The sequence below is a fragment of the Equus przewalskii genome, chromosome 3 (assembly GCF_037783145.1).
Source record: "Equus przewalskii isolate Varuska chromosome 3, EquPr2, whole genome shotgun sequence".
Lineage (NCBI taxonomy): Eukaryota > Metazoa > Chordata > Mammalia > Perissodactyla > Equidae > Equus > Equus przewalskii.
The window spans coordinates 7716929-7743145 of record NC_091833.1 but is presented as its reverse complement, the minus strand read 5'-3'; the positions used below and the strand labels follow the sequence as shown (position 1 = coordinate 7743145).

The window sequence follows — 26217 nt, the reverse complement described above, 5'->3', positions numbered from 1 at the left end:
CCCCAACCCTGATGGTTTTATGGGGCAGAAAATAGGACCCAGGTGAATGTGTTAGTGATGAAACTGCTGGTCTTCCTCCAAAATAAGAAATCCTCAGCCTTGTTTGGTGACTAGTGACTCTATGGTGACAACTCATAGAGGGAGAATAGAGTTTAGGACAGTCTGGGCATTTGGCATCCCGTGACCAAGGAGCAGAGAAGCAGGTGGAAGCGGGTAGAAGGCAGAAGACAGACCCATCTCCTCCAATCCTGAGACCACATGCCCATGAGCTACAGCCCACAGCTGCCCGGGTTTTCTGGTGTGTGGTGTGTGGTCTTGCCCTGGGCAGCCAGTGCACAGCAGGCAGCAGTGAGGGTTCACCCCTGGCCCCCACCCAGAATGATCCAGGCTGCTCCTACCTGGAACTGCCTCACATCCCTCTGGGCCACCAGGTGATGCTCGTTCTCTGGCGTGATGCCATAGGCCAGTCTCTGTGAAAGAGAGGATGGAGAAGTAGAGGAGGCCTCAGCTAGATCCAAGGACACCCCCTAGTGGTCCAGCAGCCACCCCTAGATAAGGGTCACCTGCTATTTGGCCCTGAAGTTCCACATGGACAAAGTATGAGGTCTGTACGAGACTCCTCACCCTTGTTGGTAAAGCTGACCAGTTCACTTTGAGTCATTCATCCAGTGAATGTTTGTTGAGCCAACTACTGTGGTCACTGAGCCAGGCCCTAGTGAGATTTGAAGGAGACTCACATGGTCTCTCCTCTGGGGGAGCTTACAGCTCATGGAAGGGACTGCCATTGAACGAATAAACACACAGGCAATTTTCAATCCACAATGGGAGTAAATGCTGCAGAGAACGGGCTCAGGGTGCAGCGAGAGCACAGGAGATGGGACAGGCCCTGCCTGGGGAGCGGGCTGGCCTCCCTGGGGTGGAGACACAGGGCAGGACTCAGAGAACATAATTGGAATCAACGAGTCATCACTAGATGGTGGAAGCCCTCCATGCTCCCGAAGTGTGGACAATAAAATGCTCAAAGCAGGTTCTGCTTCCCACGTCCAGGATGAGCTCACAGAACATGGATCATCCCAGTGACCAAGAGGCTATCAGACTTTGAGATTTCATGAACAGGAAATATATCAGAAGGCACTAGGGGAGGAGGTAGGCACAGCCCTCCCTGGGTCCCTCTTCCCTCAGTTCTTGTTTGGCTCCCTCCCCATCCTCACTCTTCTATCTCCCCCTTCATCAGAACATGAGCTCCAGGAAGTGTTGCCTAGTGCTGAGAAGACTGTGTGGCCCGTATAGATTCTCGGTAAATATCTGTGAAGTGAGTGGATAAAGGAATGAAGGAATGAAATCTCTATCTTGCCAAGTAAGGACAAGAGGAAAAGACTATCATTATTATTTATAAAAGAAAGGGCATTGTAATAATTGAAGAATAGGAAAGAATAATTTCAGAGTAAAGATCACTGTTTCCCAAATACTTATCCATTTATATATGTTCTTGCAACACATACAGGTAAAGGAAGAAAATATATTCTGGAAATCTCTGGTTTAGGCTAATCAGGTGCCAGGTTTAGGAAAGAGGCAGGTAAAAACCAAGATACCAGGTGACCGTGAGCTTGGATGGGGACAGTTGGGACATTTGGGGTCATGACAAACCTTAGAATGACCACAGGAGTGGGCCCAATGAAGACAGTCTGTCTAGCTCATCCTTAGAGGACTTGAGGACTGAGCATCACCTTCCCACATAAATGACAGTAGGAATAGCAGTAGGAGCATTTATTGCATAGGACGTATAACAGGAGGTAACACGTGTTGAACATCTCATATGTACCAGGCACTGTGCTAAGCCGTCCCTTTTCCCTTTCAAGGCCCATATTATTATCCCCAGGTTACAGATGTGGAAACTGAGGCTTAGGGGGTAAATAACTTGCCCAGTGTGATAGGTGTCTTGCTCTAATGTCCATGTTCTCCTGTCTCCCCTCTCTCATCCCAACAAGAATGACTCAGGATGCCCCCTCCCGCCCCTGCTCTCCCACAGCCCAGCTGGCCAGAGCTCACCTCCTGAAGGGAGCCCCGCGTCCTGATGAACTTGTAGATGATGTAGGCAGGTACCAGGGCCATGGATGAGAGCGCGATGCCCCACCCAACCCAGTTGGCCCAGAGGGGGAAGACGTAGTCATCATAGGTGAGCGGCTTGAAGTTGATGATGCTCACCACCACCACAAACTGGGAGGGGAGAAGAGCGGGAGAGGGGTGGAGGGAACGCATAGGAAGGAACAGAGAGAAGAGAGACAAGAAGAGGGAGGAGACAGGAAGACAGGAAAGAGGGAATGAGGGGGAGGAAGGGAGAGAAGCAGAGAAAGATCAGAGAGAAATGAGGAGCATTGAGTGGAAGACGCAGTGAGCAAGACGGATTAACAGGGAACAAAGGAAAGAGGGATGAGGTGGAGAAGAAGCAAGAGATAACAAAGGAGATAGACAATGGAAGCAAGAAAAGGAAAAGAAGAATAGAAAGGTGACCTTGGGGCAGGGCTGAGTGGTGACATACACAGCCCCGGGGGACCTGGCCCCAGACTGGAGAACCCATTAAGGTGAAAACCCACCATGGTGTCAACAGGGTTGAGCATCCCGCGCGTCCTGTCTGCATGACCAGGGCTCTGCCTACAGAACCTCCCCCCATAAGAAGCAAATATGCCCACCCCACCCCCACCCAGACACGCCCCCTCCCCCAGGATGCCCAACCACACACTACACACCAAGAGGAAGGCAGGGCTGACAAACTTCCAGCACAGTCTCCAGTACAGGCCTGGCTTGAACCCCATCATCTGCTGGATGTCATTGCTGAACCTGTCGACACCTGTGCGCATACAAGGCAGGCTTGTCACAGGCTACCCCCTGCTGCCCTCCCAGGAGGGTCTGGCCCCCGGCAGACAGCAGGGCAGTGAGGCCAGACGGTGACACCCTGGCACTTAGGAGAGCTGGGGATAGGCACTTTGCTGGTGCAAATCAAAAAGAGAGGACACACTCGGGAGAGTATCACATTTTATGTGCCCCCCAATTCATTGTTCAGAGAGGGGAGGGGACTTGCGCCAGGTTACACAGCCAGGTCCCCCAAACTCCAAAGCTCTACTTTTTCCTCTTGCTCACTCTCTCTTAAACCAAGAACAACTTTGTATTCAGTGCTTTCCCTGCCTCTAATCTGCTAGGAGAGCTCAGACTCACATTGAAGTCTCTTTCTGATTAGTAGAAAAGAGTGAGAACAGGACTAACACTTTGATGTGACACGTGGGGAAAAAAAAGAACAATTACTGGACATCACATTTGACACTTTGCACATGTTCTCCCAGTTCAGCTCTGGACTAAGGTTGCCAGATAAAATACAGGACACCCAGCTACAAGTGAATTTCAGATAGACAACAAAAAAAATTTTAGTTTCAGTACATCCCATGCAATATTGGGGAAAATACTTGACCTAAAACAATTATTCATTGTTTATTTGAAATTCGAGTTTAATTGAGCATGTTGTATTCTATTTGCTGTATCTGGCAACCCTACTCTAGAATGAATTACATGGCTTAGGGAACAGCAGCTTCCTACGAGATCCCCTTTGAAAGCTGGCACTGGATGCGTTTGGGATCCTTTGTGGCCTCCCATTAAAGGGAGTTCATGCAAAGATGAAAGAGGGCTGCGAGAGCTGTTCCCTGATAAGGAACTTGCTCAATTCTGGAGTCAGCCAGTGGCTGCCCTGGAGATGGAAAGCCCCTCAGCATCTCCAGGTGAAAAGGCTCCAGGAGCTTTGGAGACCAAGGCTTTTCCACACACACAGATCCCAGCACCTACCATAAAACCAGGAGACTCCGATGGCTTCCATGAGAACAGCAAACAGAATGGAGGTCCCCGCCGCAAACGTGTCCAGCAGGGTCAGCACGTATATTCCACCCTGGGGCGAGGACAGAGAAGGTTGAGCCCATCTTGGCTAGAAATGGCCACCGACTGTTACATCCATCAACACTTACCTGTCCCCTGTCCCACTCACTGAGAACCCAGTTTGAGAACATGAGTAACAGGGAAGTCGTGCTACTGCATTGCTGTTACACACCTGCCTTCTACCAGAGGCCTTTGAGAGTCACTGGGTCTATGCGTGGGTTTTCAGCCAGTGCAAAAATGAAATGGGTTTCAAAGAGACCTTTGCTGCCTATCAAACCAATAATCAGTTAAAAGGTTTGCCTGGAAATCCTCAGGCTCAGAGGTGGGAGAAGACAACGTGTGTAACCCTAGCAGATCAGGCCACAGGGCTGAGGACGCAGGGTCCTGCAATGGCTCCCCGGACCTCAGCCACCCTCAGCCCTACCCACCCGGCTCTGAGGCTGGCTATGTCTGACTGGATTGAAATGCAGCCCCACAAATTCCAGGTGACCCGGAGCCCAGACCTCCTCACCTTGGTTATGCAAAACAGAGCCAGAAGGAAGGTTCCAAAGGAGACACCAAATGTGAAGAGTTTCCGGTGTCGCTTCAGGACCTGGAAGTCGTCAGCCAGGCCCGTGATGACCGCCTCCATGCCTCCCATCTGGGGGAACCAGGCAGGTGGGTGCAGGGATGAGGGCCCAGACCACCTCAGACCCCCCGCAGCCTAGGATTCATGCTCCCTGGCTGTCTCTTGAGAAAGCAGCCCGTCCTGCCTTCCTCTCCATCCTAACCCCACTTCTTCCCTGTTCTCGACCACTCTCAGATCTCAGAAGCTACGTGGGCGGGTGTAGGACTAATGCCTGTCTCTCCCTAATCATCAGCACCTGTCTCCCATCCCGCTCACTCAGCCTGAGCAGGTGCTGAGGAGCCAACAGGAGAGTGAAAGGGGCAAAGACGCCAAAACACCTGCATAATATATCTGCACGTAAATGAGGGCCTTCTAGAAACAACTGCCAAGAAGAACTTCTAGCGGTGGGAACTCCAGGAAGCAGTTTCTGACAAGGATTTTGGGGGCCTTTCTAACTGTCAAGCAAGTGGTCACCTCAAAATGCACCCTCAGAGTCTGGAAGGTTCTCATATCCCACAGTTACGGGCAAATGCGTTCTTTATGAGGCCAGTACTATGGCCTCATATGAGTAAGAATCATGCATTTACTTAAGCGATACCCCAAGCCTGGGATGGCAGACAAGAAGCACACATGCCACTGCTCTCCACCTCATGTATGTCTCCTCTACCCTTCCTAGGAGCCTGGAAGCAGCCTCAGAATCCTTCTCAACACACTGCTCCTGGAAGATCTAACAATTGAACAGAAAAGGCAGTGAGAGGAAACCTACTTGCCAGCCCTACCCTAAGACTTCTTGCAAACTTCCAGGCATGATGTACTAAAGGTGGACCATATGGGTTAAAAAAATTAGTTTCTAAAAAAATAATGAGGTTTTAAGCACTTTTGTTGGCTGTTGATGATGAAAGATAATGGGAAGAGTGCTTGGTTAGAGAATAAGCATTCTATCCATGCTCTCTCTGAATCCAGTTTCCCCATGTGAATAAGCCTTAGGCTGGCTTATCTGAGGTCCCTTCTGAGGTAGATTTCCGTGATGTCAATGGGGTTTCTCTTGGTTCTTGGCTTTGGTCTAAGTCTTGCCTTTTTGAGTGAAGATTCACTTCCTTGTTTGCATTTAAATGAGGCCTTCTGGAAACACCTACTAATCAGGAGTTTGAGTCAGGAGTGGGAACTTTAGGTTAAGTAGTGTGTGTCTATGTCGTGGTGGAGGAGGCCAGGCCCAATGGCGTGTGTGCCCGAGGGGGTGAGTATTCTGAGCTGGGTCACTCACGGAGCTGTCAATTCCCAGAGCCAGGAGCATGATGAAGAACACGATGGCCCAGAATGTGGATCCCGACAGGGTGGAAATGGCTTCTGGGTACAGGATGAAGACCAGGCCAGCTCCTGTAAGAAACATCAAGGACCTCATGAATGACTGGGAATGTTGATCTGAGCTGCAGATGGTGGGGGAGCATTTTGAAAACCGATCAGCCCCAGCACAGCCCCAATATATTTGGTCAGCCATGCGTGGACAGAGCAAACCAAGGGTCTGAAGACGACAGATGAAGCCAGCTCCACCTTGCAGTTCACCCATGCACCAAGGAGGGTGACCTCCAACAGCCAGGCCAGAGAGCAGAGCCTCGCCTGGACAGCTGTAGGCTACATGCCACAAACCCCACCTCCTGCACACCGTGTGGGATCTTCTTACTTTCAAAAGCCTGTGGTCATCAGATCCCATTAGAGGCAGCCCCTCCCCAGGTCTCAGCTTCTTTGTGACCATAAGAATATGGGAAGCAGTGGGGAAGGCCACAGGATCCAGAGTCGAACTGATCAGGGCTTGAGGGCTGACACCATTGCTCACTAGCTGGGCGACCCTGGACAACTCATATAGCCTAGGTCTCAGCTTTCTCATCTTGCCAGTGGGTCTATTAACACTTGCCTTACAGCACTATGGAAACTAAATGAAGGTATGTCAAGCGCTCGGCACAGGAGCTGGTACAGACTAGATGCTCCAAAATCTGTTCTGCTGGCATGACTCAGAGGAAGGTTCCGTTATATTCTCAGGGCCCAGGACTGCCTGGAATTCCCAATGACAGCTTCAAAGAAAGTCCATCCAATGGGCAGTTTGGAAAACTCGATATCAAGCCCTCTCAGTCCCACAGCCAAGGGTGAGCTGCACAACCAAGAAAGAGGTGCATATCTCAGCCCTCCCCTCCTCAGTGGGCTGGCTGCCCACCCACCTTCAGTGGCAACATCCTCGATGTTGACCTTGTGTTCATGGGCCATGTAGCCGAGGATGGAGAAGATGGCAAATCCAGAGATGAAGCTGGTGACACAGTTGATGGTGCTGGTGAGCAGGGCGTCCCTGGGGGAGAGAGGCACTGTTGGTTCAAGTCTCCTGACTCTCTCCAGTCCTGCTCATTGACCGCTGGACCATCTATGGGATCCGCAGCTTCAAATGCCATCCCTCTCTTCAGTTTCCCTGCTGCCACAATGACCCTAGTGCCCTGGTATCAAACTCGTGCTGGGGAATCGAGTCACCAGCCTTCTTCTTCAACAAACTTTCCATGGCTTCCTAGGACCTCTCAACTTCTCACCCAGGCATTCAAGAGCTTTGCTAAGATGATCCAGCCTTCCTTCCAGGTTTATTTTCCATGACTTCCCAACATGTACTCTTTGAACGAACCAAACCAGTCAAATTGCTGGCCAACAAACACACCACCTCCCTGGATTTGTTCATGTTGTTCCCCACCATGCATGCTGCCCTCCGTGTCTGCCTGTCACAATCCTAACCATCCTCCAAGGCTCACCTCAGATTCACTTCCATGCTTTTGCTGGTCCCCCATCAGAGGGCTGATCATTCCATTTTCTTAGCCTCCCTAGAGCCTGCCCCGCTGGTATGCACTCATCCTCCTCTGTCTTGTACCAGAAGGGTTGTGATTCTGTCTCAAGCCTTTAATAGAGAGTGATGGAGGCAGATCCAGTTTGTGCCCATGTCTGAAGACCTCACAGCACTGGGCCCCCAGGAGGCAGCAGTCAATGCTTACTGAACTGGGCTGGAGCATGCTCTGAGATCTTACCTCTGAACCTGCCAGGCCCTCACTTCTCCTACTACCAGCCTAGATATTCCATCCTTGCCTGCCTGGGCATCAGATGGGGCAGACCAGCAGTGCTGTCTGCTCTGAAAGCCACACAGTGGCCCTCTGTGCCAGCTACCCATCCCCAAGATCTCTCAGCACTAGTGACCCCAACTTTCCCAGGCCCTCACCTTGCATCTGTCCTGAATTGAAATTTGTTCATCAGGGCCCCCATAGGCCATGTCACAGTTCATAGAACACCCAGGATGGTCCACTGTGCCTCATTTCACAGAGGAAGAAACTCGAGAAGAAAGTTGTCTTGTCCCAGACCAGAGCCCTCTCTCCCATCTTTGCAAGGGTTGATCCCCAGGATTTAGAGCTTTCAAGAGCCCTGAAAAGGGTCTTACCTGTAGCAGTTGTTGTCGAACTTGTTGTAACTGGCAAATGCAATCAAGACTCCAAATCCAGCCCCCAAGGAAAAAAATATCTGAGTTGCGGCATCAATCCATACCTGAAATGGGCAGACAGAAGCCATCACCCTCTGTTTCCTAGAGAAGAGGACCGCCTCAATGCTCTAGAAGGGCTGGGAAGCCTCGAGATGCTCTGCGACCTGAGGAAATAGGTCTGAACCCAAGGAGGGCAGCCATGCAACTCCTCCACCCCAGAGGACTGTACAAAATTGCTGTGGGGAGAGGCCAGGGTCTCTCCAGCATCTTCCAGCTTTGGGTGGTCATGAGTGAGCTCACCCTGGAGGAACTCACTGGCTCAATTTGATGTCCTGATCTTCAAAGAAAGTTAATAAACTAACAGCTCTAGGCTAGAACGTGGATGGAGTGAGGATAAGTGGTTATGACCATCTCACGAGTTACGGAGATGACATCTTCAGAAAGGTGTAATGATTCTTAGAAGCTTCTACCAGCCCACAGACAGTGGTGAGTCCTTGGGGGCCAATGGGGTTTATTTATTCCATCTTTTGGGTGATGAAAGCACATGGCAGGAGATCTGAGCCCCTCTCCAACTTCTGCCTCTTGGTCTAGCTCCAGTCGATTTCATCTCTCTCTACCTCAGTTTCCTCCTCTGTATAGTGGAGATACTTACGCCTAGCCCACCCAGACTAGGAGCCACAATTCGGATTTGTGAGATTTCTGTCATGTCCCAGTCACATTATCCTAGGCCTCCCCTACTTTGAAAGCAAAGGGTGTAATGAGAGAAGCAATCTGTTGGAGGAAGAAAGGTCTGCTCCTTAAGACAGCACTCAGGCTCAGTTTCTACATATCGGAAAGACTTACGAGATTTAAACAGCTGCAGAACAAACAGAACTCTGATTTGTTTCACAATTCACAAGGCTGATTCGCGTTCTTATGCCCTGTTACCTTTCTGACTGTTACTAAGGAAATGAGCTTTTCTCTTGGTTACTGGGCTGTGGTGTGTTGGAACATTATAACTATGGTAGGTGTGTACTGAGATGTGTCCCTCCTAATCCCACACTGCGAGGATTATTGTGGCTTCAAATAGAGTGTGAAGAGGCCTTTGGGAATTGTGAGGGAAAGTACTGAGGTGTTGTCACTGGGGTAGGCCCCAGGGAGGAGGCTGGAAATAATGTCAGCCATGATTTGAAGATTCTCAAGGCACTGGGTACCTCCAAGACTGTCTCTGCTCCCAATCTTGCCCCACCGCTCTGGACTGGACTCCACTCCGATTCGCCCCACCTTCAAGGTAACCTGTGTCTCCGGACAGGACAGTGAGCTGGAGGAGGCTGCAGGTGAGAGGCAGCAGGGTCCAGCTCTCCTGAGGCTCATGCTTCTCCTCTTGCCAACATCAAAGGATGGTGGCAGAGCCCAGGTATGGGGACTAGAGAGTAGAAATCGGGCTGAGTGACTGGGGTGGGCCAGGAGGCCATGACACAGGGCAGGTGTAAGGACTCAGAACAGGGTATTGCTCTACTTGAAAAGAGGGGTCTGCAAAGGCCACTATGTGGAACAACAGAATCCCAGACCCTCAGAGCTGGACGGGCTCTTAGAGGCCATCAGGTGCAAATCAAATCGACCTCAGCCAGATGGAGAAGCTGCACCCCAGAGAGGGAAGAATCTGTGCCAGGCTATGCCACAAGTTTGTGGCAGAGCTGGGACCAAATTTTCTATCAGTGCATGCACCGAGAGCCCTCCCCAACCCTGGCCCAGCAGTGGGTGGTCACAAGGCACTGACCGTGGCCTCTTTCAGGCGGTAGAAGTCGATGTGCAGATAGGCGTTGATGCCGTTGGAGGCGCCGGGCAGCGTGACACCGTGAACCAGGAGCACAAACAGCACGAAGTAAGGCAGTGTGGCCGTGATCCACACGACCTGGCAGTGGACAAGCTCACCGTGAGAGACTCACTCTGCCCCCGGCCTGGTGGGGGGCTGGGAGGGGCACAGGTCCTCTCCCAGAGAGCCAGTCACTCCTTCCCCCCACCCTCCTTCACACAGTACACATGCCATGAGCTCCATCTCTAGGCCAGGCCCCGGGCCAGGCTCCAAGACAGAGGGAACAGACACAGGCCGCACCCTAGAGCTCGGAACTGAGTGGGAGAGTCAGCCGCCCTGGGCACAGCACAGCCATGAGAGCTAAGGGCGCGAGGACAAAGGCTAGGTTCTCATAGAGCCCGACACCTCCTCCTTTACAAGCCGCCTCTCCTGACCCCTTCAAGTTGCCCCAGGTAGAACTGAGCACACCCACCTTTATGCCGTCCTCCTCTCTCCCTTCTTCTCTCCCTTCCCCTCTCCTCCTTCTCTCTCTCTCTCCCTCTGCTTTACCTTCATTCAAGCATCCTTCTAAGCTAGTTGCCCAAGGAGAGATGTGGCCAGGCAGAAAGCAGAATCTCTGGTCATTCTTCATCTTAGTGGGGACAGATTTGGGACAAAGATAAACTGTCTTGTCCAGAAACCCATAAGGGAAGAGATGATCCCAGAGTAAAAGGAGACCCCTTCTCCCCACCTAAGGTGGAGGAACAGAGAAGAAAGGTGAGGAGAGGGGAGGATTGCGTGGGCTTCCTCCCTACTCCTTCTCACCCTTGACTACACATTAGAATACTCTGGGGCAAGTTAGAGACAACAATGTCAAAGGTCAGATCCCATTCTTGGAGTTTCTGCTATAATTGGTCTGGGGTGGGGCATGAACTTCAATATGTTTTAAAAGCCTCCCTAGTTGATGTAAACGTAGACAAGGTTAAAAATCCCTACTATAGGCAGATGAAGCAATGGCAGCCTTGGAGAAAGAAGATTGTGCCCGCAGCAGAAAATCCACTCAGGGCTGGGGTGGCCAATCCCAAAGAAGACTCAGCTGAGACACCAGAGGACACACAACTTAGGACCAGATGGCCCCTCTCCTCCCAAAGCCCTGGCAGCCCCAAAAACCTTCACACATCCCTGGGGAGAAAACAGAAGACCTGAAACATGTCTGAGGGAAAGTTCTTTGCTAGCCTAGAAAGATAGGGGCTCAACACAAAAATTGAGATACAGAAAATAAAGTCACATGTTTCCCATATCTATGTTGATGGACTGGGATTTGTCCTCCTTGTCTGTCCTTCCCACTAGACCATGAGCTTCTTAGAAGCGAGATGCCCACATTTTTCAATCTTGTTTCCCCAGCACATGGCACACATGGGTGCTTTAAAAAATGTTTGTTGGATGGGTGGATGAATGATTGGACAGTTACATAGAGGAATGATTGGCTTGATGGATAGATGGATGGAGAGATGTATGGATGGATGTATGGATGAATGAATAATTGGATGGGTGGATATATAGTTGAGTAGATGGTTAAATGGATAGATGGATGGTTAGGAAGGTGAATGGTTAGGTGGATGGATGGATAGAAGGATGAATGGGTCAGTGATAAATCAGAGGGTTAGTGGATGACTAAGTTAGTCAAAGAATGAGTGAATGAATGAGCAAATGAGTCAAGGAGTAATTAAATGCATCAATGATTTGGCATGTCTTCTGAGGGAATCAGAAGATGAACCAGGCTCCTCTGTTCCACGTTATCCAGCTGTTCTTCCATCACTCCCTTATTCTATTGGGAAGAGTGGGGTCTTTGTGGGTGTGGGCCTTAGGCTTCTGTTTTCTTTCAGGGGGGCAGGAACAAGGAGGACAAATTGCCAAAAACAAATGAGGAGAAAAACATGCCTTAGAAAGTAAAGCCCTTGCAGCTGTGTGGCCTCACATTAATCCTGGATTTATTCTCCCAAACTGAGACAAGTGGGTCTAACTCCTTGGTGACAGGCACAAGGAAGAACTCTCACATATGCTTATGTTGAGTCCTAACTGCTGTGTTCCCCTACAGCTCTTGTCAACAGCTGCAGGCCCATGGCCCAGACCAGCAGACTAAGTGACACCACACTCCACCCATCAAACAACAATGTCTCAGGTCTGACCCCCAGGAATCTCCCACAGGGTCTGCAGGCAGCCCTGTGTTGGCCACAAGTTAAATTTGGATTCAATCTCCCCAATGCTTGCATCAGGTTACGGCTGAGCTAACTGACTACAGTCAGTCATCAAGAAAGGGGAGCTTATTTTGTTCATGAACATGTGTTCAAAGTGAAACCATCTGAGTCTTGTTGAAAGTTCTCAGAATTGATGGCAGATATGAGTTCAGCTGCCTAAGATCTTGTCTGAAAAGGGAGGATCCTGGTTCCTTGGCCAACAGCTTGCTCATAGTCATATGTGCCCTGTATGCACACTAGGCAAAGAGAAGGGACACTTGGGTTCTGTCATCTCCACCCCAGGATTACCTGCTTTATAAATTTCAACTTGCAATGCATCTCTCGCCATGAGAAGCCAGACTCAGTCCATCTTTGAGCACAAGATGAAGACAACAATGAGCAGCCCATTGGTTTTGGCAAGTGTCCTCAGTCACCAAGGGAGGTCACTGCTTTCTATCACCTCAAATCCAACTTCTTATCCACCTTGCATTTCTATGGATAAGGGTTAGAATTTGTGTGGTTCTAGAGTGCCAAACTCAAACCAATGGCGATAATTACAATGAGGAAGATCTTGGCTCCATAAAAGGAAAAACTTTCTATTGAACAGAGCTCTCTAAAGAAGAAATGAGCTACCCAGAGAGGTGGAGAGGTCACTGTCATTGAAGGTATGTGACTCTTGCTCGGGATCCAGGCATTAGGCAAAGGATTACGTAGATCAAGGTGAGGCCCATGGACCAGCAGCATCAGTATCACCTAGGAGATTGTCAGAAATGCAAATTCTCCTCCGACCCCCACGGAATCAGACTCTCAAGGAGGGACCCAGGAATCTGAGTTTTAACAAGCCCTCCATGTGATTCCTACATGCATTTTTTTTTTTTTAAACATTTCCTATTCTTTTTTTTTTTTTTTTTTTTTTACAGATTTTATTTTTTCCTTTTTCTCCCCAAAGCCCCCCGGTACATAGTTGTATATTCTTCGTTGTGGGTTCTTCTAGTTGTGGCATGTGGGACGCTGCCTCAGCGTGGTCTGATGAGCAGTGCCATGTCCGCGCCCAGGATTCGAACCGACGAAACACTGGGCCGCCTGCAGCGGAGCGCGCGAACTTAACCACTCGGCCACGGGGCCAGCCCCTCCTACATGCATTTAAGGTTGAGAATCACAGCTCGGGGTCACCTCTGAGGTCTACTCACACACGGAGGTGTTAAACTCCCATGCTTTCTCACTACAAAACCCCATTAATTTAACCTCTAATGATTTAGAATTTGTGATCCTCTGAACTGGGCTTTAGGGACATTTGCACCAATAATGAAGACATACTAAGATTTATGGGGTGAGGGGCACGCACTGACGTTACGTAAGAAAACACTGAGCTGTAAATATTGTAGCACATTTGTTACTCATATGCAAATGATGCTGCTCGTTATAACTGGATCCAATCAAGTCACTAAAGCAAGCCAAAACCAGCCTGTATCAACACATTAGTGGGAAGACTTGCCTAGAATTACGACTTGAACTCAAAAGTCACAAAACGACCTTTCTATTTAAATATTCTAGAACTCAGGTTTTCTTTGAATTGGTCCGGCTTTCTCCCTCCGCAACCCCACCACCTTTGCCAGAATTCAAGAGGTGGTCAATCTTTTCCCATCCCCCAAACAGCTCAGAGCCTGGCCGTGAAGTGGGCAGACCACCGTAGCTGACCCTGGCCAGTTCTTTTCTTTGGATTCATCTCCAGGCATAGGGGAGTCCAAGGTCTCTGAAAGTTTAGTCCAACATGTAAACCAGAGCAGGTGGGAGCCTGGGCCATCCCTCCTCCAAGACTCAAAGGGAGTTGGCAGAGTTTGAAAACCACTGAGGTGGGGACAGAGCACTGGCAGGGGTGCTGATGAAGGGGACAAAGACAGACGAGGATCATTTATTGAGCAATTTCCATCTACCAGCCCTGCACTGAGGATCTCTCGCTCCTCCCACCCAATAGCCCTGGAGGCTGGCACCATCATTAATTGTTGTCACTTTACAGGTGAGGAGACTGAAGTTTGGGGGTATCATTAATCCTGAGGTCACTCCATAGGAAATGATGGTGCCTGGACTCCAACCCAGGTGGTCTGACCACAAAGCCATGTGCCTAAGCACTCGTTCTACTGTATATTTAAGACTCAGGTTTAACTCCTAGCTATGTTGAAGACTGCTGTGAAACCCTGTCCCTCTCTGGGCCTCAGTTTCCCCATGTGTGCAAGCAGGTTGCAGTAGATGGCCCTTAAGTACCCTCTAGCTCAACAGTTAGAGGCTCAGTTCCTGGGCCTGTAATTGCTAAGTGCCGGTTCAGCCAAGGACTCCTGAGATGGGGGAGGCAAGGGGGACTCCAGAATGGCAAGCAATGGTATGCACATACTTGCCTAGCTCCTGGGGGATAATTTCTGACTCAAACTTTCATGCTCCACCCTGAGTTGGTCAATGGGCCAAGGTCACAGAGTGTGTGGTCTCGGATAACCCCTTTCCCTGGTTTACCCTACCCACCACCATCCCAGCTGTGGAGTCAGCCACCTTCCCAAGGACAGAGCCTTCACTTGCCTGGATGTGGAGCACGAACATTTGCAGTTCATTTCAGGCTGGCTCCGTGGCTGGGGAAGCCTGTTAAGAAAAGCTCCCCATCCTGTTCCAGACGCAGTCTGGAAGAAATAAGCCATGCTCTCGGTTTTCTCATGAGCCAGTTTATAAAAACAGAGACAGGGCACAGGAATGTCCTGAGGGAAGCTCCCCATTCTAGAAAGCCCCTCTCCACAGACTGCCAGGGGGCCCCTGCCTGCTCAGCTGCCAGAACGCTGGGGCACTTGTACGAAATGTGGGCTGTGGCTTCAGTTGACATGTTTCTACCTGGGGGGCTTCTCTGGAGCAACATTCCTCATCACACTCCCCAGGGGAGGAGAGGACGCCTCCAAAGCTGTCTTTGCACGGAGGAACAGAGCATGCTCAGCTCCACTCGTCCCTCTCTCTTTAGCATCAACCCTCCTGCAGACAACTCGTGCTACTCTCTGGCCAAGTGCTAAACTGGTTGGGACAGGCTCTACTCCTCTGGTGATGCCTGTGAGGACCTTAATCTCGGGGTACAACATTAGAAGCATGTGGTGGCCCCACACCCAGGCAAGTAGCAGTAGTAAATCTCATATATATTCTGCAGGTCTGCCTTCTGCAGAGGCCAGGGGAGCCCTGCTCTTGCTTGATACCCAGGAAAGGTACAGAAAGTCTGGGCAAGGCCAGCCTGGGGTTCTGCACCTCTATGGCTTGGCTCAGGCAGTTCCTTCCACTGAAAATCCCTTCCCTCTGCCCCATCTCTACCTGTGCCTGTCCTTCAAGACCTAGCCCAGACGCCACCATCCCCACAGTCTTTGCAGACCCGCCAGTTGAAAGAGCTTGCTTCCTCCACTAATGCAGCCTCTCACACTTTTTGAGTATGACAACTCATGGTAAGAAAAACCTTATATATTGAGACAAAATACACAAACATATGGATGGCTATAACTGAAGCATGAATTCCACAAGACAGCTCTTACATCACTAAGGGCAATGCACTCTGTTAGTATCCAGCCTATTTGATTTTTAAAAATTGTGGCAACGCACTAAATTGATTTAATAGCAGTTTAAAAACTCACAGTTTGTCTTTCTATGAAAGCTCAACCTGACTACCTGATGTGAAATATCCAAGGTAAAGTTAAGTTTAAAAAAAGATTGGGGGCCGGCCCAGTGGCGCAGCGGTTAAGTTCGCACGTTCTGCTTCTCAGCGGCCGGGGGTTCGCAGGTTCAGATCCCAGGTGTGGACATGGCACCGCTTGGCAAAAGCCATGCTGTGGTAGGCATCCCATGTATAAAGTAAAGGAAGATGGGCATGGATGTTAGCTCAGGGCCAGTCTTCCTCAGCAAAAAGAGGAGGACTTGCAGTAGTTAGCCCAGGGTTAATCATCCTCAAAAAAAAAAAAAAGGATAAATAATAGGGTATATAGTTTGTGACCATTGGCATTTATTTAAATGGGGATACACATACATGTCTGGATGGAGACTCAAGAAACTAGTGACATTGGTTGACCCACAACCTGTGTGTAATACACATAAGACTATAAGCAATTGAAGGAGGAATCTGTCTTATTTATTCTTGCATCACTAGCATTAGCATCAAGCCTGGCACATGGTAGGAGTCCATAAATGTTTAATAATTTGAACTGAATTGAAAAGAACACTCATTGAAGTTCGCCACATTACCCACTCATCCTTCTTCCTTTCTTCCTACCTTCCATCCATTCCTCATTGACCCTTCAATCAATATTCACTGAAGATCTATGTGCCACCTGCTAATACCGTAGTGGTCCTAGACTGGTTTCGCTCTATTCTAGAATTCCTCCCAGCCCTGGTCTGCATTTAATTTGGGTTCTTCTTTGGGGCAGACACTGTGTCCCCAACATGCTGATAGGAAGTTTCACTTCAATTTCTTCTTGACAAATTTCATCCCCTCTGGCTGCTGGGCCCCTGCCATTAGCTTTGCTCTCAACGGTATGACCATGGTGTCTAGGAGTGCCAGAAAGAACCCTGATGCACCCTACTTTCCAAAATCAGTTGCCTAATGAAGCTTCTCACAAATTCATGCCTAGCTGATTCATGCCTTGTGATCTCGAGTAAACCACATCTGTGTGTAGTCCTTCCCACACTGACTCTAGGCTTTACCACAAGACTTATCTTGGCCACTGGGACAATAGCAAGCATGATGCCAACAGAGACTGGAAGAGCTACTTGCGCATTGGGGTTTGTCTGCTTGGAACATGCTCTTGGAACTCAGCCACGACGCTGTGAGAAGCCCAAGCCACATGGAGAGGCTATGTGGAAACAACCCAAAGCGCTCTGATTGACAGCTCCAGTTGAGCCCCCAGCCAGTGCAACTGCCATCCATGAGTATGCACCATCTTAGACCCCCAGATATGTAGCCCAGGCAATATCAGATGGAGCAGAAGAACCACCTGGCTGATCCCAGTCGGTGCAGAGAATCATGAGAGATGATAAAATGGTTGTGACTTTCCATCACTACATCTTGGGGTGGTTTGTAACACAGCAATGCCTAACCAAAACCCTGCAAATAACATTTCCCACTACAGCCTCTTGAACACAGTCAAGCTCCGCATGGACCCCATAGGATCCAAATGGGGTTGCTGCTCCCATGACGTTCCTCAGCCTTAGAGCCAACATGAGCCATGATCTGAGCATACTCCACTCCTGAGGGGCTGACTGCAGGGAGCAGTGTCACCCAGGTCAGAATGCCAACCCTGGCAGACCCCCCCTAGGTCATCTAACCCTGTGCTCCTTTCTCCAGGACACCAAGACCCTTGGGACACTCAGCACTGTGTCAGAGGAAGCACAAAGGCCCGGGATACATCTAGATAGCTTCCGGAGCATTCTCTTTTACTCAAAAATTCAGAGGAGGGAAAGACTGGTTTTATAATGAAGCAAATGGTTCTATTCCAGAGAAGGGAGCAACATTTGCACAAAGTTTTAGGCCAGAATTCAAGATTTATCAAATGCACATTCATAGATTGTTTCAAGCTTATTCCTGAGGCCCTTGGGGTGACCCATTCCTGGGTCTCTGCTATTACTGGAGCTTTGGTGGAAAACTCTGAGGGGCCCAATCCACCCACACACCCTCACCCTCCTGCTGGGAGCCTTGGGCTTAGGGACGAGAGGGGATTTGTCCAGGCCTCCCAGCATGCCAGTGGCAGAGCTGGGGAGCAAACTCAGGCTTTCTACTTTCGCGGCCTCTTATTCTTTTCACCAACTACCTGGTTATAGCCAGAAAAAAATATATATATGGGGTTTTTTTGAGGCCAATCTCCAAACTGAAAGTGAAACAAAGATATTACCTTTCCTGATGTCTTCACTCCTTTCCAGAGGCTAAAAAACAGGACGACGACGACGACAATCAGACAGAGCAGGAGCTGCCACTGGGGCAGGCCGATGTCATGGATCCCACTGCTCTCGTGAAGGTGCAGGACGCCACGCCTGACCGGAGGAGAAGGGAAGGGACCAGGGAAGACAGTGTCAGGGAGGATGACCACGGCCTTGACCACAGGCCAGTGCCCAACAGTGCACACCAATGGGGACGAGCTGTGGGCTGCCCTAGCCGCTGCCTTGCATCATTCTGGCCTACTCTGTGCAGTCACGGCCTATGTCTAGGATTTCCCTACCCTGGGCCAGCAAATTGGCTCGGGAGACTCCCCACTCAAGGTTGTTTTTTAAACAGGAACAAAAATTTTCAAGGTAACAAAACCTGTTGAGTGCCACCTGCCTTCCAGGTCCTGGGGAGGTGGTGGTAAATAACGGAGCGAGGGTCCCTGCCCTCATAGAGCTCACAGCCTAGAGCGGTGGTTCTCAACAGGATTGGTGGGCAATTTTGTCTCCCAGGGGACATTGGAACATGTGGCAATGTCTGGAGGTGTCCTTGATTGTCACAACTTGGGGAGGGGGCTGTGCTACGGACATCTGGAGAATAGAGACTGGCAACATCCTAGAATGCACAGAATAGCCTTAACATCCTATAATACACAGGATGGCCTCTAACAACAAAGAATTATCCAGTCCAAAATTTCCATATTGCTGAGGTTATGAATCCCTGGTCTAGAGATAGAGACAAAAGTAAATATTTCTCTCCTATTCTGGAATATCTACTAAAGCTAAAAGTATGCATATCCTGTGCTTTAGCAATTCCACTCCTGGGTATTTACCCAACAGCAATGTGTACACATGTTCATCAAAAGACATGTTCTAGAACATTCATAGCAGTATTATTCAGAACAATCCCTAATTGCAAAGCACTCAAATATTCATCAACAGTAGAACGGATAAATTATGATATATTTATGAAATAGAACATTATACAGCAACTGCTCTATATGGATGAATCTCTCACACATAATTCTGTAAAAGAGTTCTTTCTGTCTGATTCTATTGATATAAAGTACAACTAACCTAAGGAGTTAGACATCAGGAAAGATGTACTCTAGGGAGTGAGGGGTGGAGTTACTGACTGGGAGGGGACACATTAGGGACCAGCCATGTTCTGTTTCTTAATCTGGGTGCTGGTTACATGGCTGTGTCCAATGTGTGACACCCACTGAGCTGTCACTTAATGATAGTCACTTGTCTATAATATTTTATCCTTCAATAAAAACAAATAGAACAAACATTTGTGAGGTCTGAGAATATCGAGGTCCCTCGTACGATCTGCAATGAAGGAATGGTAAGTAGCATGCAAACAAAATGACCATTTGCTAATTAGAATCTAATCAAAGTCAGTCAGGATCTAACCAAAGGTGAAATAAGATCAGCCGATAAAATGGTAGACCGGGTCCCAGTGGACGGAGGTTCCCCCCACAATTCTACATCCTTGCAGGATAAAGAAAGCAGAACTGTTCTGATGGCAGAGGGAAGAGCTTGGGGTGGTGTTTCCTCTGCACCCATATCATTCGCTGCTCACTGAGTGCCAGCTGGGAGAGGCCCATCCTGGGCCCCGGACACACAGCGGGGAACTCCCCACCCACAGTGCCCTGCCTTGGGGAAACTTACATTCTATTAAATGCACAATCACCACAAAGCGTGACAAGTGTGGGGAAGGCCAAGAGAACTGCAAGGACCCCCAGAACTGGTCTCTGCCTGGTCCCCCTCTGAGCCTCATGCTCAGAGGGTACAGTCAGCTGCAAACTTCCTGACACCATTCAAGGCCCAGCTCCAATGTCACCTCTTCTGGGAGGCCTGTGTGATCACTCTTGATAGGAATCTTTCAACCCTTTCAGTTCCTGTGGCTCTTGGCTCATTTCTCAAGCAGAGCCTGCTCCTGCAACATTAGGCTGACTGGGTACAAGGCTCTCAGGATGAGGAGGTGGAGTCACCACCCCTGGGTCCATGGCTAAGCCCAGCCTGGCAGTTAGGCCTGTTAGCTCACAGCAGATGGTTGGATCAGGAACAAGTGTTCACAACCTTTCTTGCTGGCTAAACCCAACAATCCATCTTCTAGAAAAAATGAGACAGACCCAGGACCACCCCAAGGGGAACTGGGAAGGAAAGAGGGTCAGTCACCCACACACTCTCACTGCTTCTCTTAGCAACTCCTCCTCTGACTTATGGTAAATTCCTAGCCCTTCTGTCCAGTTCTTTCACACTGCCCAGGGGAATCATCCATTTCCCCACGGAGACACTTAACCTCCTTGTATCTCCTTCTACAGGGGTTTGCTCTCAGCCAGGAGTCCATTCAGAAAGTCGCTGATTAATAAATTCACACTAGTATGAAAGACAAAAAGAGCTTAATATATTGTCCTTCCTTGAAGTAGTACTTTAATCCGAAAGAAGGACATGTTGATGGCAAAATTTTACACACCTGCAATGCATAAGCTAGAGGACAGTCAATTGTCTGTCTGTCTCTCTGTCTGTCTCCCCACTCTCCCTCCACCCTTTCCTCCTCTCTCTCCTTACCCACCTTCCCAAAGAGAAATATGAGGTAGGAAGAACATAATTTTGAGCCCTATCAATAAGAAGAAACTTCTCAACATGCACATTAGAATCACCTGGAGATCTTTTTAAAAATTGCTGGTATCTGGGCCCCACCCTCAATGAATTAAGTTAGAACCCTTGACGCATGGGGCCTGGGCACCAGTGTCTTTTCAATTCCCCAGCTGATTCTACTGGGCAGCTGGAGAGCCAAGACCCACCCAACTAGAGGCCGGCTCAAAGGACAGGTTTCTTTTAGAACAAACTTGAGCCTTCCAGAAACTCTTTACTTTCCTGGCAAAATAAAACTGGCTCCCTGTGCCTAAGGGAAAAAAAAAATCCCAGAGAGGCTCATAACAAGTGGGCTTGAAATATTTTGGAAGCCTGAGTCGTTAGATGAGCCCGCAGAATCAGAGGCCGACGGCTGCCCTCACTGGGAGCAGTGCAAAAGACAGGGGAAGATGCTAGACTTGTGAGGAAAACACGAACCCCAAGTCTGGAAACTTAGTTAGCTTATCCTTGGGAAGAAATTTATATTTGTCCCTGGACAGGTGAAAGTCTGGAGGCCACCACTGACACTGCATAGTTTCATTCATTCATTTACTCATCTGTTCATTCATTTAAAAGTGATGTCTAATATTTGCAAGAATGTGAAGGAAAACAGAAGAATGTGGCACAGAAATTATCCAGGCTCTGGGGTCAGACAGACCTGAACTCCCATCCTGGCCCTGCCACCAGCTAATGTGTGGCCTGAATCCTTTCACCGTTGCCACAAACACTTTCTGCACATCTGCTGTGAGCCAGGCAGTGTGCTGAGAGCTCGTGACATGGCTGTGGACAAGCAGGTGATGGGTCCGGACACATGGAGTTCCCAGGCAAGGGGACAAGAGCTGGTGCAAACATTCCCCATCTTGAGACTTTTTCCTTTTCAGGAAAATGGCTCTCATGAGGATTAAATTATAGAATGTGAGAAAAATGCCCAGAACCCAGGAAACGCTCAACAAATGGTAACTGTAACTACTGTCATCACTGATAGGCTTCCAGGAGCAGCAGGCATCAGCAAAGGAGCTAGGGAGTGCCCAGAAAACTCGGCAGTGGGAGTCAGCCAGGCAGGTTCTGCCAAGCAGGTAGCTGGTGCCTTTGCCCGACCTGGAGAAGAACAGGTGAGTTGAGAGAAGGTGCACAGGTGTGGTAGAGGGAGAGATGGGGAGGGGGGATGTGGACAGGCATAGGGCTTCTGCAAGTGAGCATGCGTGAATGAATGAGCAGCGCTGTGTGGGCGATCAAGGCCCACAAAGGCCCACATCCCCCTCCCCAGATGGTCCCCATCCCCACAGCCCCCAGGAAGGATGCTGTGGCTTTAAACTACTCACCCTGCACCAGCTTCCCTTTGCAATCAGTCCCTCTGCCTGGTCCCTCCAAATCCAGTCTCTTAGTCTGCTCCCCCAACCCCCACCCTCTAGGACCTGTCCCAGGCCAGACCTACATTCTCTTCCTCCGGGACTATTATAAATAAAGTCCCCATCTTCCCCTGACTCTGGTCTCTCTGCCTCCAGTACCCCTAAATCCACCGTCTGTGCTGCTGTAGAACTAGCCATCTGAAGTGCCCTTCTAACTTTGTCACTCTCCTGCCCCCAAAACGCTCCTTATAACCTAAAATAGTGGTTCTCATGGGAAGAATTTTGCCCCTGCCTCCCCAGAGACATTTGGCAACATCTAGAGACATTTTTGGTTGTCTCCTGTGTGGTCCCTTCACATCTGGAGAGGAGGGGGTGCTGCTAGTATCCAGTGGGCAGAGGCCAGGGACGCAGCTAAACATCCAAAATGCACAGGACGGCCCCTCCCCCAACAGAGAATCATCCAGCCCAAAACGTCAAAAGAGTCCAAGTTGTGAAATGCTGGCCTAGAGGACAAAAACATAAGCCTTTCAGCATCCGAGGCCTTTCACCATCGTCCCGTGCCAAGTGCATGCCCTGCCTTTGGCTCCAAGCAATGGCCAGCCCCTTGTCATTCCCCCATCATACGGAGCTCTCATTGCTCTGGGCCTTGGAACCTTCTGTTCCTCAGCCTGAAGCACACTTCCCAGCCCAGCTTGTCTGCCTGGCAAACTTCTTCTCACCTGCTAGTCTCAACTCAGAGATAATGCACTGACCTGGACCCTTCTCCTATGCCCTAAGGGAGAGGAGAGGAGAGAAGGGAAGAGAAGAGAAGAGAGAGTGGGCATATCTAAAAAGAGAGAGACCCAGAATCAGGTGGTGAACCCATCTTACACTTAGTTCCTCTTCTTCCCGTTGCTTTATGGGCCCTGTGTTGAATGGTGTCAACAACCCTTTGCCCAAAGTGACTATTAAAATTATGAAAAGAAGGCACTGAACCAACTGCGCTTTCCTTGAAATTTGCTAAAATGCCTCTAGTGTCCAATCAGATGGCTGAAATGCCCCATAATGGGCCCAGGTGACCCCATATGCCTGTGGAGACCACTTGCAGGGTCGCAGTGGCTGTCTAGACATTTCCTCAGAGAAAAGGCTGGACTCGCGAACTGATTCCCAAGAAAAGGAATGTGAATCCAGCCTCCTCTCCCGAGCAGGCCCAAGCCTCGGGGTTTAGCACAAGTAACTTGGGTTTGTTGCCATTTTCCAGCATTTTAATGAAAATGAATCATCGTGAAGTGTACGGTCCAGACTTTCCGAAGTCTACGGGCCAAATGGGCTCCGTTTGTCTCGACATTTAAGCACAGAGAGTCAGAGGTGGGGTGCGGGGGAGTTCTCTTCCCCACCAGGAACAGGCAGGGGGTAGAAGCGTTCTATCGCTGGCACGTGTTCACCAAGGGGCCCTTTTTCAGACACAGTTACAGAGCATCAGAGTTTCGTTTAGCCGCCGGCTGTTTGGCTTCAGGCCTGGAGCCTGGGGAGAATAGAGGATTTGTTCCCTCGAATGATATGTTCAATCCATCAGCTTAAATGAGTACAAGATGGCAACAGCATTGGCCAGCAGGCTCTGAGGAGAGAGAGAAAACTACCTACCCTCCTCAGCGTAGGCACTGGTGGTCCTACTTGCTGGATGCCCAGACTGAGATAGGGTGACGATTTTAAAGCAGAAACATTTAGATGTGCCACTAAAAAAAAGCCAGAGGCAGCTCATGGCTTAGCGACTTAGAAGCTCACAAAAACAGCTCACGGTGAGAAAGAGACAGGCTCCTATCTACCCTCAGGGACTCCTGTACTCCCGTCCCAAATACACCCCATTGGAGACTCAGACAGGATGGAGGAGAAAGACGGGAGAGAGGCCCATGTACGGGGTGAGAGCCTCAAGTCAGAACCTGGGTTCCGATCCTGGCTCTGCCACTTATCTAAAACCTGAGGCTCCACGTTCTCATCTGTAAAATGGGAATAATTTCCACCAACATCAACTGTGGAGACTAAAGGGGACTTAGATACAAAGAGACAGTTAGTGCCCGGCTCATGGTAGCTATGAAGCTTGGGGGGGTCTTAAAAGGTGAGATGGGGTCTCCATAGGGCAGGAAGCTGCCGAAATAGCCCTGGATTCTGCTCTCCACAACCTCCCCCATCCCCTGCAGCCCTGCACATAGGAATGTCATCTTCTTCTGCCACATTCTGCCCACAGCTGAGCAGGAGGAAGTTTCGGGCTGTAATTAAAGTACCCGGAGTCTCCAAACCCCACCCACCTCCCTCCTGCCGGATGTCTCTGCTGGGGCAGATCTATTGCCATTAAGACGTCAGAGGAGGAATCAAATAATAACTAGACTAGAGACAAGGCTATCATTTTCCAGTTTAATTTATAAGGACAAGGGTTGCCAAGAGCAAAAAAAAAAAAAAAAAAAAAAATCATGCTTTTTCCTTCACCAGAAGACGATAAAGGAAAAGCATGAAACCAATTACACTTATCAGCAGCGCCCTCTGCCCCACTTTCCTTGCCCGCCTGCAGGTCCAAACCACAGTCATAAACTAGGAAGGTCTAAAATCTTCCCCACAAGCTCTCCAAAGGTTCTGGGATTTTTCTGAGGCCCTGCCCCTCAGGAGAGCAGAGAAGGTCCTAGATTTTCCATGACATGACACTGTGGAGGTGTCAGCCTGACCGCAGTGAGAATCTTGTTCTGTCTGAGACAGGAGAGAGCAGTGCCTAAGACAGGGGCTTTCAACCTTGACTGGATGTTAGAATCGCTGGGGGAGCTGTCAATAAAAATCCCTCATGCCCTGGCTTGGACCAATGAAATCAGAATCTCAGGGCCTAGGCTCCAAGCATCAGTGGGTTTTAAAGCTTTTCAGGTGATTCTGACATGCAAGAAGATTTAGAATCACTGGGTGAAGAGCTTGGGCTTCGGAGCCAGCCTGCCTGGGTTCAAAGAAAGCTCATTGGGCTGGTGGGAGGCTTCAATCAACAGAATATACACAAAGAAGCTAGCAGAAAGCCTGCCACTCGTAGTAAGCGATGAGCCGTTCATGTGATAGGAAGATGCAGAGGATGCTGTTCCTTAAACAGGTGCTGGCTTTAAGTAACAGCCATGATTCCCAGCCTTTGGGGGCTGTAAACGTATTTAGAATTTGGTGACAACTGTGGACCCTCTCCCAACAAATTTACAAACACACAACTTTGCATGCACGTGCCTGCTGGAATCCTTAGGGAACACAGGTCCAGGACCTTAGCGAACTCTTAGCCCCAAGAGACAGCAGACATTCCAGAGGCCACTTTTAGCCAAACTGAATCTCCTTTGCCCCACTGCACTGAGATGGCAGGGATGGCAGTGGTCCTAAGTGACCCCAATCTCAGGATAATCAGGACTCAGTCCCAGGTCCTTGGCTTAGGGAATGTATAGGACTGAAGAATACTGACCTTGAAGTTTTGTTGCTTATGAATTTGTCTTTTCTTATGCTCTAGGCCTGCACTATCCAGCATGGTAGCCACTGGCTACATGTAGCTTTTAAAGGTAAGTTAATGAAAATTAAATAAAATTAAAAATTCAGCTCCTCAGTCACAATGGCCACACATTTCAACTGCTCAATGACCACATGTGGTGAGTGGCCACTGTATTGGACTGTGCAGATACAGAACGTTTCTATCACCGCAGGAAGTTTGACCCGGCAGCACCGCTCTAGACCAGGACTCAGCCAACCACGGCCCCCAGGCCAAATCCGGGCTGTGGCCTGTTTAGTTACGTCCTGTGAGCTAAGAATGGTTTTTATCTTTTTAAATGGTAAAATAAGACAAAGAAGAATATGCAAGGGATGTGGACGGCCTGCAGAGCCCAAAATATTTCCTATCTGGTCTTTTACAGAAAAGTCTGCCAATCCCTACTCTAGACCAGGTGTACCTGGGGGGTGGGATTTGAGAGGGGTTTACCTGTCCCACCCCACAGCTTATAACACGGAATTTCTGTTGATCCGCTAACACTTGTGTTGGCATTGCTAAAATGGGACTCATCTGAGGAGTAAAGATAACAGATGCTCCATTCTGAAGAGACCACCACGCAGACATTTTAAATTAGCAGACCGAAAACAAGTTGACCATCACCCACCTCAAGGACATAAAAGAATGGAGTAGAGATTGACAGAGTTCAAGGGAACAACAATATAAATGATGGTTACAGATTAAAACCACAAATAAAATAAATATCCATGGGCCCGTACTGATATAAACGAATGAACGAGTGAGT

The 26217-nt window shown here is 49.3% G+C and overlaps 1 protein-coding gene across 2 annotated transcripts in view; it reads right to left on the bottom strand.

The window, feature by feature from the left end:
* The window catches only part of SLC6A2 (solute carrier family 6 member 2), a 45636-nt gene that overhangs the window by 4051 nt on the left and 15368 nt on the right, over positions 1-26217 (bottom strand). The window contains exons 5-14 of one of the 2 annotated variants that reach the window (XM_070613664.1): positions 17927-18065; positions 9781-9915; positions 7983-8086; positions 6739-6863; positions 5790-5902; positions 4430-4558; positions 3832-3931; positions 2748-2848; positions 2050-2217; positions 399-470 (exon numbers count right to left, since the gene is read on the bottom strand). In XM_070613664.1, coding sequence (XP_070469765.1) covers positions 399-470; positions 2050-2217; positions 2748-2848; positions 3832-3931; positions 4430-4558; positions 5790-5902; positions 6739-6863; positions 7983-8086; positions 9781-9915; positions 17927-18065 — 1186 coding nt within the window. The remainder of the gene's footprint in view (positions 1-398; positions 471-2049; positions 2218-2747; positions 2849-3831; positions 3932-4429; positions 4559-5789; positions 5903-6738; positions 6864-7982; positions 8087-9780; positions 9916-17926; positions 18066-26217) is intronic. The other variant, XM_070613665.1, reaches the window with a different exon arrangement.